Raw genomic sequence first — 18,521 nt, 5'->3', positions numbered from 1 at the left:
CCACAGCAATGCCAGATCCGAGCTGCGTCTGTGACCTACACCACAGCTCACAGCAACGCCAGATCCTTAACCCACTGAGTGAGGCCAGGGATCAAACCCATAACCTCATGGTTCCTAGTAGGATTCACTTCTGCTGCGCTAATCCTATTATTAACTTTTAATCTTAGATTGCCATAAAAATCTCTTCCCAGTAGGTTTTCCCCTCATGCTTTCATTAGTCACCTTTTTCAAGCAAATGTAGTTTGTAACTAACTACTGAAATTTATGCTAGGAAATGCTTAAGTTAATCTTTGCAGCCTTTCTACAAGAGAGGACCTGCTTCCTTTCTCAGTTCATGATAAAAAGATATTAAAACATTTAAAGTTAAATGAAACTTAAAGGTCATCCATCCAACCATTAATGTTACAGATGAGAATACTGACGCCAGAGAGGTAGAATAACTTGGCCAAACAAGATCACAAAAAACTAGTTCACTGTGGCAAAGCTGGGACTGCTCAATACATCTTGCTGACTCTTAAATGATATGAAAATCAACTACTTAGTTCAATCTAATTTCTTCTATGGAGGAGTAGCTTAAATTTGCCAAAATACAGATTTACACATTAGGTCTGGGTAGCTGTCTTTTAACATCTAGAAATGGTTGATAAGAGTGCCATTAACCACAAACTACCTTAGTAAATAGGACCACTTCATCAAAAATAAAATTTTTAACAAAATCCAAACCAAATTTTAACATGATTTCATTACACTGGCAAAATACTAATATCTGAATTTTTAACTTGCTGCAAAACCACCATGAGGCATCCATGAGTAAAGTATGATTTCCTAAACAGGCAATCAAATTTCCTAATATAACTCAGAGAATGGAAAGATAGGGCACATACTATTAATGTTCTTATATATGTTACATGCTTTACACAAATCTAACATTAAAATCACAACTAAAACTAAAAAAAATTGATAAACACTAGGTGGTAGAACATGAGTGCTTGTCATGTTATTCTTTATATATTTATACATACTATACAGGAAATATTTTTCTTTTTATGGCCACACCCGAGAAATTTCCAGACTAGGTGTTGATTCAGAGCTACAGCTGTCGACCTACGCCACAGCCAAGGCAACACCAGATCTGAACTACACCTGTGACCTACATCACAGTCTGTGGCAACGCCGGATATTTAACCCACTGAGTGAGGCTAAGGATGAAACTCGCACCCTCAAGGACACTATGTCAGGTTCTTAACCTGCTGAGTGAGCCACAAAAGGAATTCAGAGAAATATTTCTAATCTCCTTAATTTTTAATAAAAGTGAACTGCAATCCAAAAGAGTTCACTAAAAAACCAACAAAAGTAATATATGTTTCAGATTTAAGTGTAAAATTGGACAGAAATGATTAGTGATATATAGAGTAGTATCTAAAAGAGCCAACATCATGTTTAAAATCCTTTTGGGAGTTCCCATTGTGGCTCAGGAGGTTAAGGACCCAATGTTGTCTCTGTGAGGATGCGGGTTCAATCCCTGGCCTCGCTCAGTGGGTTAAGGGTCTGGCTTGCTGCAAGCTGCAGTGTAGGTCACATATGCAGCTCAGATCTGGTGTCGCCACGGCGGCAACTCCAATTCAACCCCCAACCCCAGCCTAGGACTTTCCATATGCCACAGGCGTGGCCATAAAAAGGGGGAAAAAAATCCTTTTGGAGGGACAAATCAATCATCAAAGTAGTACATATACAAAGTAGGTCAGCAAAAAAAAAAAAAAAAAAAAAAAGGGTTATTGTTGTTCAGGAAGATTATCTAAACTTTCTGATGATTACTGATTCACAAAATTTTGGCCCATTCAAACTATTTGAGTATCTCTCACTACTTCAAAAAAATTTACCTGATTCCACTGCTCGAATGAAAATATACTCTCTTAGGAATTCCCTCTGTGGCACAATGGGTTAAGAATCCGACTGCAGCAGCTCAGGTCACCGTGAAGGTGCAGGTTCAATTCCTGGCCCAGCACAGTGGGTTAAAGGATCCAGTGTTGCCACAGCTGTGGCATAAGGTTGCAGTTATGGCTGTGATTTAATCACTGGTCCAGGAACTTCCACAAGCCATGGGTACAACCATAAAAAAAAATATATATATATATTTATACTCTTATTAAATATATATTATAAAACATCTACAAGTATAGTAACATATAAAGAAAACAAATTCTACTGTCCATAAAGAATAACCTCTGATAAATTACTGGCACATACCTTTTCAATATTTGTATACATATGAATATATACAAAAACTCAAATATAGCTACTATTTTTTTTTGTCTTTTTTTCTTTTTAGGGCCATACCTATAGCATATGGAGATTCCCAGGCAAGGGGCCCAATCAGAGCTGTAGCCACCGGCCTACGCCATAGTCACAGCCACACCAGATCCAAGCCATGTCTGTGGCCTACACCACAGCTCATGGCAACACTGGATCCTTAACCCACTGAGCGAAGCCAGGGATCAAACCCACATCCTCATGGATGCTGGTTGGATTCATTAACCAATAAGCCATGATGGAAACTCCCAGCTACTATTTTTTAAATAAAATTGGCATCATGTTGTATATGACTTAGTATATTATGAATATTTTCTTATATCAATAAGTGTCTAAAACATGAGTTTTAATGTGTGCATCAATTTCATATTAGGATATAGCATAATTAGTTTGACCATTCTCCCATTCTTAAAAACTTAAGATTACTTTTTTTTTTTGTCTTTTTGCCATTTCTAGGGCTGCTCCCGCAGCATATGGAGGTTCCCAGGTAGGGGTTCAATCGGAGCTGTAGCCGCCAGCCACAGCCACAGCCACAGTAAGGCAGGATCAGAGCCGCGTCTGCAACCTACACCACAGCTCACAGCAACGCCGGATCCTTACCCCACTGAGTGGGGTCAGGGATCGAACCCACAACCTCATGGTTCCTAGTCAGATTCATTAACCACTGAGCCACGATGGGAACTCCTATTTCTAATCTTTTTTATTTCAACAAACACCATGAGAAACATACTTATTTAAGTTCATTTATGTATCCTTGATTATCTACCTTAGGGTTAATTCCTAGAAATGGAATCACTGAGTCATGGGTATGAACATAAATATTATAACATTGCTTTCTCAACTGTGGAAATACTAACCCAGAATAGATCACCCCCTAGACAATCTGGTAAAGAGTCTTACATCATCAAGTCTTCCACCCAATCTCCATGCCAGCTCATAGGAAATAATAGCTTCTTTAAACTAATAAGAAAATCATTTAATTTCTGTCTCATGTGAAAAATAAAAAACAAGATGAATGGTATTTATTTTTACACGTCTCTGAACATTCATCTGCCACAAGATAATGTTTTCTGCCACAAGATAATGGGTCCACAATACAGTGGTGAAAATTCTCTGAATACAAAAGTGAATATAGGGGAGTTCTTGCTATGGCTCAGCAGTAACGAGCCCAATTTTGTATCCATGAGAATGTGGGTTCGATCCCTGGACCCACTCAGTGGGTTAAGGATCCGGCGTTGCTCTGAGCTATGGTGTTGGTCACAAGACGCAGCTTGGATCCTGTGTTGCTGTGAGTGTGGCATAGGCAGGCAACTGTAGCTCCAATTCAACCCCTAGGCTTGGAACTTCCATATGTTAAGGGTGCAGCCCTAAAAATTTAAAAAAAAAAAAAAAAAGGGAATATAGGAAACTATCAAAAAATAAAAACAGCGAAACTTCTTTATAATGTTTCCCAGGAGTATCATTACTAAAACATCGGTTCAAAGCAACAAAATACGAAATGTGGTTTCATGTGCCTTAGAAGAAACTTTTTAGAAAAACTGTATTTGAATATAAGGTCAACAGGGAAGACACTATAACGAAGTTAACTGCATTTCTGTTTTAAAAATTGGGAAAAACCCCGTAATACTTACTCTGTAAATAGTGCAAAACCATCAATACAAGACTATAGCTGCTTAAAGTACCACGACTGGCATCATTTATCTCATGGTGACTCGCCCACTTCTTAATCACCAGTACTAACGGACGAACTCGATTTTCAACTGAAAGTAAAATTAAAACTTAAAAGTGGCAAGAAGATAATACAGTTCCTTTGAAACTTTACATTATTTTCCAACTTCATGCCAAGAGAAAGGGCAATGCTTCCTGTTATTAAACATTGTGTTCACCATAAATAAACAAATAAACGAGTCTTAACTTTGAACAAATAAACGAGTCAACTTCTAAAAGGTACCTTAATTACTACCTTTTAAAAATGATCAATTATTAAAATTCATTTTATTAACCTATAACTGGTAGTATGTGATTTTAGTGTAGCATATAAGAAAATGAGACACATTGTACGTAAAACACAATTAAAGACATGTCAGTAGTTACCACACATCTTTTTTTTTTATACATACGTCTTTAAAAAGGAATAAAGAATGAAGGATAAACAGAGATAGTAATAATTATATGGAAATAAACATAAAACTTACGGTATGCATAAGTTCTGAGAAGGAATGTGTTTCTTATTCCAACAATATTGTTTACATTCAAGTCAAACTCCACACAACTATTAACAGAAAAGAAAAAAAACTTAAGCTCAAAACTACATAGAAGCTAAATTCATATTCATCCATTCATCCAATGATGCAAAACAGCATAGGCTTAGTGACCTTAAAATGGGGCACTAAGGAAATAAGAATATATACTTTTAGTATGATTTGGTGTCTATCTATTAAAGACATAAAACAGGATTACTGTTGAAAGATCCATAATGTACCAATAAGCCTCCAATTACTCTTAACAAAAAAAGTTTTAATTTCACAATCCTAACCATACAAACAAAAGTACATGACTAAACACATTTCTGGGCAAGTTATGCCCTACAAGTTATATATTCTCAACCAATTTTGAACTACAGAATCATCTGATTTAAAACAACAGGAATGAAAAGCCAAATAAAGTAAAGGTGAAAAAATAAAAGCTCTATTTATAATTTTATTCATAACAACACCCTTTGATGTAAATATACATCAAATTTCACCACTTAAGGTATGTTCTCAAGAGCACATTACACTTCCAAAAGGCAAAAGAGCATTTAAAAGTCTAAAATATAAAGATGTATCTATTCATCCTTTCAACTGGATAGTCACAAACACTCAAAATGTCAACTAGAATAAACTCAGTACAGTTAAGCATGAATATTTGCTCAGACTGTTCTAAAACCAGGCCATTTCTAAAAACTGATGAAAATAAGCTACTGCATGACAGTATACATTTCTTAATTATCGATCTCAGAAGAACACCTAAAAATTATCTAAAGCAACTAAAAAAAGAGAACAATTACTCACCTCACTTTATCCCTGAACTTCACAATTGGCACTTTCGCGCGAATCAGCTGAGGTCTTTCAATGTAACCAGCTGAAGCATGAAAGATAATATGGGTATCTGTAAATGTTTCTCAAATTCACAGTGTTCCAGTGCACATTCTTTTAAAAGTAATATTTTACTTAGCTAAAACAATTTAAGAAAATACAGTCTTTGAGAGAGAAAGTCAAGTCAAAAGGACATTATCAAATTCATCTAAGACTGGAACTTCCAATACCATGTAGAGGGCTTTATATATTAATACATTATTTTCAGAAATGTAAAACATCTAATAACATCTATAAAGAAGTTCATCAGAGCATTTCAAGAGTGAGAAATATCTGGGCCAAGAGCAGAGGGATAGCTAAATTCTGCGACAGCATATGACAAGATGTTATGGTAGCCATAGAAATCATATTACAAAGAATCTTAAATGTGGAAATGCTGGCAACATGATACATGGGGCAGTGATAAATTCAAATAAGTAAGACCACTAAGAGGAAAAACACATGTATGGATAGCTTTTTATGCTACCAATCTTAAATTTTTTTTTTCCTGGGTTGAAATATATGTTCATTGTAGAAAAGTGAGAAAATACAGAAATGTATAAAAAAGAAATTCTGCAAACTCTTCCCTAACAAGCAATTTCATAATGTTTTCACTAAAAAAACACAAAAAACCCACACATTATGAAATTAACAATTTTCTGGAGCTTCCGTGGTAGCTCTGCAGTAACGAACCTGAGTAGTATCGGGTTTCATGCCTGGCCTTGTTCAGTGGGTTAAGGATCTGGCATTGCCGTGAGCTGTGGTGTAGGTCGCAGATGCAGCTCGGATCCTGGCGTGGCTGTGGCTGTGGCTGTGGCTGTGGCCAGCAGCTACAGCTCTGATTTGACCCCTAGCCTGGGAACTTCCACATGCCGCAGTCATGGCCCTAAAAAGACAAAAAAAAAACAAACAAACAAACAAACAAAAAAACAGAATTTTCTGCCACAATGCTCTTAACACCAAAATCATAATACATCAAGCTTCAAATAGAATTATGTGTAGGAATTCAGTAGGGTTTAATGAAAAATAAGATTTAGAGTTACGAGTTTTGAGTTCCAAGTTCAAGTCCAGACTCCAACAAACTGCATTCCTCAGGCAAGTTACTAAACCCACTGACCACCAGTTCCCTTAATTATTAAAAACACCAACCCCCCTCCTCCAAAAAAAACTACTTTCATTTACATTACATGACCTCTAAGGTCGCTTTTCCTTTTAATATTTTATGATTCTAATAATAGTTATTAAAAATTCACTTATAGTATGAATTACTCTTTTATTTAAAAGATGTGGAAACTCAAGTCCACTGAAATAAATCTTTTGATTTCTTTCCTACAACTAATACAAGTTGTTCATGACTACTTGTTATATGCCTTTGCATTTTTCAGCTCAAAGCCTGAAACATAAGGAATACTTGTTAAACATAAGCGAACAAACTGTGTTTCTTTCCAACGTACATGATTAGTGTGACTTCAACTGCCCACAATATTCTGTGGAAGTTGACATAAATTATTTGAGGATTCCTATGTGGTACAGCAGGTTAAGGATCCAGCGCTGTCACTCCAGTGGCTTGGGCTGCTGCTGCTGCTGCATGGATTCAATCCCTGGCCCAAGAACTTCCACATGCCACGGGCACAGTCTAAATAAATAAATAAATAGAGGTGGCTTAACATTTGGGTTAAAATCTGCTTAGTCAGCTTATTCAAAGAATAAAATCTTACAACAAAATGGCCTAAGTCAATAATTTTGCTTTCTGTGAGAAATATATTTGGGCTTAACTAGAGGCCAAGTGTTGAGTGAAAATGTTTTTAAAACAAGCAAAGGGGTATGTCATTGCAAAACAGAAGAAATTCTCTCTTCCTCAAATGAATACCTGTAAGACTTTATCTGTATAATTCTTTTGGCTCTTCACAGATAGTCTGCATTACAGCTATTTACATTATGCTTTAGCTTCCCTAACTGTCTGCAACCATTTGAGAAAAAAAACTAAAGGTTACGTATCTTTTAATTCGACACTACCCTCAGTCGGAGCTTGCAAGTAAACTCAACAAAGACTTACTGAATAAATGGTTACTCTTCTTTTTAATCAAAAGTTAAAAAGAGGAGATCCCTTGGTGGCACAGTGGGTTAAGGATCCGAGGTTGTCACTGCTGTGGCTCAGGTTGCAGCTGTGGCTTGGGTTCCTCAGTCCCTAGCCCTGGAACTTCTACATGCTGCAGATGTGGTCAAAAAAAAAAAAAGTTAAAAGGAATTCATTTGAGAGAAAGGATCCACATTATAACTAACCTAACCTAATCAGAAAATAAAGTGAGAGACATTTTAAATAGTTATGTTAAATGACATATGTACGTGAGGTATGTGAGACTTACAAAGTCTAGTACAGAAGTGTTTATGGACTAAGGTGAGTATATGCCGTGCTTCAGTCTTCTGATTTACCTGAAAAAAACACTGAAAAGTTAAAAATAAAGTGTTTTTCATTATCTTTCTAAACTTAGTGTTTTATTTTCTTGATGTATCCCAACAAAAAGAAAATATCTCAGCAGAGTTTTCAATATACAGTAAACCACATTATTTAAAAAGTCAACCGTTATGCTATCTTCTACATCACTATTTCTAATAACTGATTTTAAATGTAAAAGCACAATTTTAAAAGAAATATTGAAACAGCCACATGTCATCCTTTTCCTTCAGTATAAATGTACAAAAGCAATCTTCTCCAAGGAAAATAAACACAATCTTAACTTTCTGTAGCATGTTTTACTTCCCCATCTGGATTGTGAGCTGCTTAAAAATAAGGTTCAAATTATGGTGGTTAAGTTGTGAGAACATGATTTAGACATGTGAATAAGACTGGAGGATTAGTGGAATATACTTACAATATAATCTAGTTGCATGAGAGAAAGTTTTAATTAAAACTCTAGTATTCTCCACTACATTTATTATTTCTGGGGTTTTCTTTTCTTTTCTTTCACCTTTCTCATATGATTTCACAGCCTAGAAAAATATCAAGAGTCTCTTTCCTGGAATAAATATCTTTCTGATATGCCTTAACTAGAAGCCAATTTTGTTAGTGGACTAAGAGTAATAGTAAAAATACGTATTACTATCCAACAGAGTTTTTGTATTTTTTAAGAGATGGAATAGAAGGCATGTTAAAATTACACTGAAATTAATCTTTGGTATTTCAGAAGAGACTTCAGCATATTAAAAAGCCTGCTCAGGTCAGCTTAATGAACACCAATTACTGTGGAATTAAGAATACACAAGAGTATCAGCTAATAAGAAATTCAAATAAACATAATACTAAATAACAAAATTTGGTTGCCAAATAAGAAAAAACCAACTCAAAATATCAGAGAAAATTACTTTAAATCACAACAATCTTATTTTAATAAGCAAAATCTCTCTTGTTGAATTTCTAAAATAAGTCCAAATCCCATAGTACTTGCAAAGGGAAAATAATAAAGATTAAATATAGAATCACTAAGAATTTAAACGGAAGGAAATATGTCAAGAAGAGAAAGACATGCTCGTCCTCTTTACTGCACCCCAGTAACATACCCAACCCAATGACATTTCAAAATAGAGGGAGAGCTCTTTAAAAACATACAATGAATCCACCTCACTTTAACAACTTAAATAGACATTAATGCTAGAATTTGTTATGCTTTTTATGTACATGCCTTTAAAAAAAAGCCTTTCCTGGCTTTCCCTGCATTACTATAAACAGAGAATTCAAAGAAGCAGTTAAAACAAAACAGGCTTGTTTTTTCTCAATGACTTTTATATGAGATTTCTTCAATGACTTAACAGGAAAAACACATTTGGAATAATTGTTTCATTACTTACTGGTTCCTCTTTAACAACTAGACATAAATCACCATCACTGGTCCGAGTACCAAATCCATTTAAAGAGGACCCAACTAAAAAAAGTTTGCTTTCTAGAAAAACAGAAGAGAGTTATAAGGTATTATTTAAAATTAAAAACAGGGATGTATATACTTAAAAGTCATGAAAAACAGGAAAACATACGTGGAAATAACAGTTGAATTTCTCTCTGCAGCTCTGTTCGACAAAGTTCTTTCTTCTTTAAATCACTTACTTGCTGCTGACATGCTTCAAATAACTCCACTATCTGCTGACTCAACTTGAATACACCACACAAAAAAAAGTACAAATTTTGTTCAGAAATGTAAGTTATTACCATATTGAGAATAACAAAATTAATGACAGTATTTTTAAAATAAATACGTTATCTCCTTAACACTTTCTAATACCAACTACTGTTACTCAAGCAACCATAATTACTTAGTAATTGAAATAGTTACCGACTTTTATACAGCCAAGTATTACTGCCACGTCATAGACAATTCATAATAAGGATCATCTATGGGTCATTATATTACAACCTGCAGTTGCATGGGATGTGAGCTAAGATTGCTTTTTACATTTTTAAAGAGTTATAAAAGCAAACAAAAATATGCAAGAGAAACCATATGTGAGTGGCAAAGTTTAAATACTTACTCCCTGGCCCTTGAAAGAAGTATAGCCAACCCTTGATGTTTACACCACCAATACCAAATACAACAGACTTAAGAAAAAAAGTTCCTGGTTGTCTGTGCTCATGCAAACCACCCTACTCCCCACTCTTACAACACTGCCCTAAACCCTGACTTCTTTTCTGCCATCTATAGATAGATCTCCCTGTTTATCTACCTATCTGGTTCATACTTTCCCCTACAACTCACCTCTTGCCAGCAACACAGGTGACTTCCTTAGCTATGCTGGGCTAAATATCCTAACATACTCTAACCATTCATGAATTGTTTTTACTCCAATATTTTTCATCATCAGTGTTACAACCCCACAGCCATAACATGGTCTTTACAATAAAAAAGAACTTCAGGAGCTCTGAAATTTTAAATTCCAATATACTATCTTGGCTTCAATCTCCTGTCCAATTCTCACTTTCTTATTCCCCTCATACCTGCTCTAGAACCACATAGGTCTGGATTCTCTTAAATGTCCCTTTACTCCCAAACCAACAGCAATTAAAGTAGCATGGGAGTTCCCATTGTGGCTCACTAGTAACGAACCCAGCTAGTATCCATGACAATGCGAGTTCAATGCCTGGCCCACTCAGCATTTCCATGAGCTGTGGTGTAGGTCACAGACACAGCTCAGATCCTGCATTGCTGTGGCTGTGGTGTAGGCCAGCAGCTGCAGCTCTGATTCGACCCTTAGCCTGGCAACTTCCATCTGCTGCAGGTATGGCCCTAAAAAGACAAAAAATAAAAAATAAAAAATAAAAATAAAATAGCATGATTTCCTTCCCTACCCAGTCTGTATCCCACAGTGCACCCCATGAACCACTCACTCTCTTTTATCATGCCTTAACAGCATTATACCCTTGTATAACATCTGTCCTGCAAAATCCTAATCTTAGGTTCACTATAAACAACCACCTTCTCTGCCCTTATATATGAGTTGCTAACTGGAAAAAAAAAAAAAATCTAAAATCACAAAATTGGGAGGAGTTCCCGTTGTGGCGCAGTGGTTAACGAATCCAACTAGGAACCATGAGGTTGCGGGTTCGGTCCCTGCCCTTGCTCAGTGGGTTAACAATCCGGCGTTGCCGTGAGCTGTGGTGTAGGTTGCAGACGTGGCTCGGATCCCGCGTTGCTGTGGCTCTGGCATAGGCCAATGGCTACAGCTCCAATTAGACCCCTAGCCGGGGAACCTCCATATGCTGTGGCAGCGGCCCAAAGAAATAGCAAAAAGACAAAAAAAATAAAAAATAAATAAATAAATAAATAAAATCACAAAATTGGTATCTTTCCAACTTACAGTTTAAGAACAACTTAAGATTGGCCATTGGCACCTCTCAGCAGTTACTTCCAAGTCTCTGGTTAGATGTTTCCATTTACCATTTCAAAGTCTTTACACCTTTCCTCAAGTTTCCTATACTTCACTTCACTTTCTTTTGCAGATAACTTCACATTAAAATTTACTAAGAAAAGTGAGGATCCCAAATGTGACATTCCCCAGCTTCCCAACAGCAAACTATTTTCTCAATGAAATCTCATCTCCTAACCTCTCCTGTCAGACAAACTGTCCTCTTCCTCAGTTCAATGCTAAACCCTTTATAAATACTTTTGTATTCATGCCTTCTGGTCACCTCTAGGGCACAAATATGCCATCAGTTTTTGGGTCTACCTTTTGAATTACCCATCTCTCCCTCCCTCTCTGGGGCCTTTTCCCAAGTCCCTGACTAGGCATAAGTCTCACCTATCATTTAAAACATTTTCTTTCATCACGTTTGGAATATTCATTTTAGGAAGGCAGAGAAATTCTGGGCAACTTGACAATGAAAGAGACGTAATTTTTTAATATCCCTGAATAACCAACCATCTCCTCCCATAAAAAAAGGACAAAGCAAGTAGCAAAATAAAACAAACAGATCAAACCAAACCAAACCAAAGAAAAATGGCCAAGAAATATGGCACAATTAACTGACTACATACATATTACTCATGAACCCTAAAGTACTGGCAGTTAGGACCAAATGCCAGTAACAGCAAGACCCACATAGTATCAGAAATATAAAAGGAAGAAAAGGAAGGGAATTTGGGACAGCCCTAAAGCTAGAATATCCAGAAATCAAATTGCAGGTCCTGCTTCCCACTCCCTTAAATTGACAGGTCCAGTTCAGCGTGCAACAGCTACCAAAACTGTGAGCTTCACAGGCTACAACTCACAGGTAAATGCAAAGCATCACACAAAGATCAAAGATCTGAAAACTAAGTGTAACTCCCTTCTAAGACAAAGCAACACACCATGTAGAAACTGCCAGAAAGAGAAATCTCAACAGTACACAGCCATTAAGGGTAAAGGAAAGAAAGTCTAGAACTAGGATTATTCTGACTCCCAGAAAACATCTAACAATGTCTGGAAACAGTCTGGGTTATCACCACTTTGGGAATGGGGGCTACAAGGTGGTCACTGGTATCCAGTAGGTACAGGCCAGGATACAACTAAACGTCTGACAATGCACAGGACAACCCCCTGCAACAAAGATGATCTGACCAAAAATGCTAATATTACAGAAAGTGAAAAACCCGGTTTTAGAAAAAAGCAGGGAAGGAGAAAAAGTCTCAGAAAGTATGTTTCTGAATTCTACATGACAATAGAAGAGGATTCCTAGAGCCACAAACCTAGAGAAGCTAGCCTATCCAACCCTCCCCATCTAAAAGCAGTATAGGAAAAGCCATCTCACTTAACTACAAGTAACAGAGAAGAAACGGAATCTCAGAAAGGAAGGTGAGAATGGTAGGATAGAAAAAAATATTTGAAGAAATAATGCCTAAAAATGATTCTAGTCAATTCTCAAAGTTTTTATAAGAAAAATGAGAAGAGTAACATTTCCACAGATAATGAAGCATATCAAAAACACGTGTGCACAAAACTAATGAATATTTTAATATAATATGCAGAACCAAGGCTTTTTCTCTCATGTTTCAATATCCAAAAAAAAGATAAGTGCCTATGAAGTATACACAGCAGCAAAAACATTTGTGAACTTACATTTTTAAAAATTATCAAAAAGAGCAAAAAATATGAAATACTTAGAAATATATTTTAACAAAAGATATACAAAATCTATCGCGAAAATTATAAATATTGATGAGAGAAATTCAACACCTAAATAAATGTAGAGACAGAAGAAGAAAATTGGAGGATTTACCGTACCTTAGACTTAACCATACAGCTACAGTAGTCAAAACATTACGGCATTGGGAAAAGAACAGACAAAAAAAAGATAAAAACTGAATACTGAAATATTTATGAATGAAATGATATGATACCTGGAATTTGCTTCAAGCTAATAAGGGAGGATGCACAGACAAAATAAGACTGATCGTATGTTGCCAATTGTTAACGCTTGGTGTTATGAAGACTTACGATACTATTCTATTTTTGTATGCATTTGGTATTTTCCATAATAAAAAGCTTTCGCAAAAAAAGCATCCATCTTCACAAAGAGACGGGAAGAAGGTTTCCAGGTAAAGTGGTTAAAATGAGATTTTTAAAGGCATTTAAATAATTACATTTTATGCACTTAGAGCATAGCTGGCAAACCATGGTCTGCCTGTAGGCCAAAAATTGCCTCTGGCATCTTCTATAGGGCCACCAAACTAAAAATGATTTCTACATTTTTAAAACATTGTTTAAAAACAGAAAAGAAAAGAAAAGAAAAAAAAAGTTGACAGAGGGTACATGTACCTCACATGTCTAAAATATTTACTCTTTGACCCTTTATGTTTTTTCCCCTTGATCTTGAGAATCAGTTAGGCATATCAAAACTACTGGAAGTCAGGGTAACACTAAACATCTGCTGAATAACAAAAAGACATTGATTTTTTTACAGCAACGCTCAAGTGAAATTTTATCATACTTAAAAAGTTCTTTCATCTGAATGACCATGTTCATGTATAAACATTGACATACGAAAAAATTTAAGATTACACAGTAAATATGAAATTCCATATACTTTCTCCTCTTCCTTTGCTACATTCATGGTAAGATTTCTCTCTCAAATACTACTATAATGGAGATCCGATAGTTTTTTTTTTTTTTTTTTTTGGTCTTTTTAGGGCTGCACCCGCAGCATATGGAGGTTCCCAGGCTAGCGGCCTAATCTGCACTGTAGCCGCCAGCCTATGCCAGAACCACAGCAACTCCGGATGGGAGCTACGTCTGCGACCTACACCAGAGCTCATAGCAACACTACATCCTTAACCCACTGAGTTAGGCCAGGGATCGAATCTGCATCCTCATGGATACTAAGTCAGATTCCTTTCTGCTGAGCCATGACAGGAGCTCCAAAATATATTACTTTAATTTAAAATTAATTGTAGAAGATAGCAATTTCTCACTATGTAAAAATTATATCTGTTCAAAACCTTAAAAACGATTTACCTAATATAGCTTAAAATATTAAAAAATTTCTTCCAAATATCAGTGATCATTTTTCCTAAAAAGTATTATAACCTATACTTAAACTCAGGCTCAAACCAAATTACCAATAAAGTTATCATCGCGTGAGATAAACACAAGCCACCATGGATGGATTTAGATTCGGAAGTTGAGTATGGATTTAGATTCAGCAGTTTTTAAATGTATCAGTAAATGAAGTTAAGGTATAACTTTTGCATGTATTCTCAGTAGAGTCTCCATTTGTCCCTTTTAGCTGGGTCCACATGTAAAAGAAAGTGAAAAAATCTTTCAGCTGGGAGTACCAAGACCAGATCATTTACTACAATACCTGAAAAAAGGTAACAGAGTTTCAGCTAAATATTAAGTACCATCTACAAACACAAATTAGCCATGAGCTTTCAAGGCAAGAGAAATAAAATTAAATATGGCAAAGAAAACAGGTCATCAGTTCACAAACACTTCAACAAAACTGGTAATTTCTCAGGCTTTCTCACTGCCACAATCTTTGTTACACATGAAACTAGAAAAGCTGGTGCCAATTACTGAGTAAAATAAAGCTAGATATGGAATAAAAGTTTAAATTCATTCTTGATGCTAAATACCCTTTCTCTTACATGAAATAAAATAGAATCAGGAAAATGTCATGCTGAAAACAAACCACTCCTTATTAGCATGTTAGACTACTATGTTTTTGTGTGTGGCAACAAAGTAGAGGCTTCTTAATTTATAAATTGGTACACTGATTACATCAGTTTGAATTAATGATTTTTTCTTCCCTGAAGCTTGACTACTTTTAGGCACATAATATTACTTGAACTTAGCCTAGAAAGAATTGCCTTAAAAAAGGAGGGCAGGAAAAAAACAAGCAAAACAAGTTTTCACTTGAGGATCTCTTGGGCTGAGTCCTGGTCTAAATTTTCTACATGAATTTATATCTCAGTGGCTTTAAAACTTTTGACAGACACATATATTACCAAGATAGAGCTCTAAGAATAAATTTAACCCAGGAGGTAAAAGATGTGTACAATGAAAACTATAAAACATTGATGAAAGAAATCAAAGACTACCAATAAATGGAGAGATATCCTATTCATGGATGAGAATTAAAACTGCTAAACTGTCCACAGTACCCAAAGCAATCTACAGATTCAATGTAATCTCTATCAAAATTTCACTGAAATTTCTCACATAAGAAAAAATAATCCTAAAATTTATATGGAACCACCAATGACTCAACATAGCTACAATCTTGAGCAAGAGCAACAAATCTGGAGGCATGACACTTTCTGATTTCAAATTCTATTACAAAGCTATGGTAATCAGGAGTTGCCGTCATGGCTCAGTGGTTAACGAATCCAACTAGGAACCATGAGGTTGCAGGTTCGATCCTGCCCTTGCTCAGTGGGATAAGGATCCGGCGTTGCCATGAGCTGTAGTGTAGGTTGCAGACGAGGCTCGGATCTGGAGTTACTGTGGCTGTGGCATAGGCAGGGGCAACAGCTCCGATTCAACCCTAGCCTGGGAACCTCCACATGCCGTGGGTGTGGCCCTAGAAAAGACCAAAAAAAACCCAAAAAACACAAAGCTATAGTAATCAAAATAGTATGGTACTGGCATAAAAATGGACACACAGACCAATAAACATAATAGAGAACCCAGGAAAAAACCTACGCATTTGTAGTTAACTAAAAGGTACCAAGAAAATACAATAGAAAAAAGGATAGTCTTCAATAGTGTTGGGAAAACTGGATATGTTACATTCATGTAAAAGGATTAAATTGGACCCTTACCTCATACTCTAAACAAAAGTCAATTCAAAATGGATTAAAGACTTAATTTTAAGACTTGCAACTGTAAAACTCCTATAAGAAAATATAAAGGGGGAAAGTGCCATTACCTTGGTCTCAAAAGATTTTTTTTTTTTTTTTTTAGAGTAGACACTAAAACTCACAGGCAACAGAGGCAAAAATCAACAAGCGTAACTACATTAATTAAATCAAAAAAAGTTTCTGTACAGGAAAAAAAATGAAAAAGCAACATTCGGAATGGGAGAAAATATTTGCAAACCATATATCTGAAAAGGAGTTAATATCCAAAATATATAAGAAGCTCATACAACTCAACAGCAAAAATACAAATGACCCAGTTCAAAAATGGAAAAGGGATCTAAAGAGGTATTTTTCCAAAGACATACAAATTGCCAATAGGTACATGAAAAGATGTTCAGCATTACTAAGCATCAGGAAAATGCAAATCAAAACTGCAATGAGGAAGTTCCCTTGTGGCACAGCAGGTTAAGGATCCAGCAGTCACTGCAGGGGATAGGTTTGCTGCTATAGAAAGGGTTCGATCCCTGGCCCAGGAACTTCCACATGCCACAGGCACCTCCCCACCCCACCACCCCCCAAAAAACACAATGAGATACCACCTCACACTTGTTAAGATGGCAATTACCAAAAAGTCACAAGTGTTGACAAGGATGTGAAGAAAAGGGAACCCTTATACACTGCTGGCAGGAATGTTAATTGGTACAACCATACTGGGAAACAGCATGGAAATTTCTCAAAAAATTAAAAATAGACCTACCATATGTTCTAGCGATCCCTCTTATGGGTATATCCAAAGGAAAGAAAAAAATCTCTATCTTAACAAGGAATCTGCACTGTCATGTTCACTGCAGCATTATTCACAGTAGCCAAGAAGATAGAAAAAACTTAAGTGTCCACTGATGGATGAATGGATGTAGAAAATGTGGTGTTTGTGTGTGTTTGTGTATACACATACACAATGGAATATTTGGCCTTTAAAAAGAAGGAAACTCCGCCTTTGGAATGGATAAGCAATGAGATCCTACTGTGTATCACTAGGAACTATATCTAGCCACCTATGATGTAGCATGATAATGTGAGAAAAAAAGAATGTGTGTGTGTGTGAGAGAGAGAGAGACTGGGTCACCTTGCTGTACAGTAGAAAATTGACAGAACACTGTAAATCAGCTATGATGGAAAAAATAAAAATCATTAAAAGTAATAATAAATAAAAAGAAGGAAACTGCCATTTGCAACCACCTGGCAAAACCACCTGGAAGACACAGAGCTAAATGAAATAAGCCAGACAAAGAAAGACAAATACTACATGATCTCACATGTGGAATCTAAAAAAGTTAAATTCATAGTGGCAGAGAGTGGAATAGTAGTTATTAGGAGCTGGGGAGTAGAATGAGTGAAATGGGGAAATGTTGGTCAAATTTTCAGCTGTAAGATGAATAAGTTCTGGAGGCATAATGTAGAATATTGTGACTACAGTTAATAAGAATAGATATTTTTTTTCTTTTTTGGCCTCGGGGAGTTTCTGGGCCAGGGATCAGATCCGAGTCACAGTTGCGACCCATGTCGCAGCAGCATCCACAGTAGATCATTTAACCCATTGTTCCAGACCAGGGATGGAACCTGTGTTCTGCCACTGCAGAGAAAGCCGCCCAGTCCCCGCTGTGCTACAGCAGGAACTCCTGTACTGTATGCTTGAAATTTTCTGAGAGTATATCTCAGTTTCTCATCACACACAAAAAAATATGTGAGGTGGTGAATGTTAATTATGTTGATTATGGTAATCATTTCACAACGTACACATATATCAAAACATCACGTTGTGTATCTTAAATATAGACAATTTTTATTTGCCACTGATATCTCTGTAAAGCTGGAAAAAAAAATGATGGGAGATATGAGCATATACACATTTTAACTACATGAAATTTAATGAGCCAATAATTTACAAGTATTTCATTCCCTTTTTCAATTTGTTCTTTGTTCCTAAATAATGCAGAATATTGAAATTTTCAAAAATAGAGCCTCTGAGAAATCTGTATGATAAATGTCCTCAAACTGTTCTTCCTAGGGTGGCAAGAGATTTGATAAAATTTGCTCCTTTCCGAAATTAAAAATTACACAAGAGATCTTGAACAATTCATAACCATCTTTCACCTTTACAATTCATATCAAGAAAACCTCAGCCTACCCTCTTATCAACTCAAAATTAAAAATCAATTATTTCAATTCATATAGTATCTTCAAAATAACAAGAATTTCCAAAATAAGTTAT

At 36.0% G+C, this 18,521-nt stretch overlaps 1 protein-coding gene across 33 annotated transcripts in view; it reads right to left on the bottom strand.

Moving 5' to 3' along the window:
- The window catches only part of PAPD4 (poly(A) RNA polymerase D4, non-canonical), a 59,993-nt gene that overhangs the window by 24,256 nt on the left and 17,216 nt on the right, over window positions 1-18,521 (bottom strand). For 4 of the 33 annotated variants that reach the window (XR_002341758.1, XR_002341759.1, XM_005661515.3 and 1 more), the window contains exons 6-11: window positions 9,456-9,570; window positions 9,273-9,364; window positions 7,793-7,859; window positions 5,364-5,433; window positions 4,506-4,582; window positions 3,942-4,070 (exon numbers count right to left, since the gene is read on the bottom strand). Coding sequence is in view for 6 of the 33 variants with exons in the window: in XM_005661515.3 (XP_005661572.1) it covers window positions 3,942-4,070; window positions 4,506-4,582; window positions 5,364-5,433; window positions 7,793-7,859; window positions 9,273-9,364; window positions 9,456-9,570 (550 nt within the window). In the remaining 27 variants the exon portion in view is untranslated. Of the gene's footprint in view, window positions 1-3,941; window positions 4,071-4,505; window positions 4,583-5,363; window positions 9,365-9,455; window positions 9,571-18,521 lie in introns of all 33 variants that reach the window. The other 29 variants (XR_002341757.1, XR_002341756.1, XM_003123752.6 and 26 more) reach the window with 17 other exon arrangements.

Source organism: Sus scrofa, chromosome 2 (genome assembly GCF_000003025.6).
Source record: "Sus scrofa isolate TJ Tabasco breed Duroc chromosome 2, Sscrofa11.1, whole genome shotgun sequence".
NCBI lineage: Eukaryota > Metazoa > Chordata > Mammalia > Artiodactyla > Suidae > Sus > Sus scrofa.
This window is presented reverse-complemented; position numbering and strand designations above follow the sequence as displayed.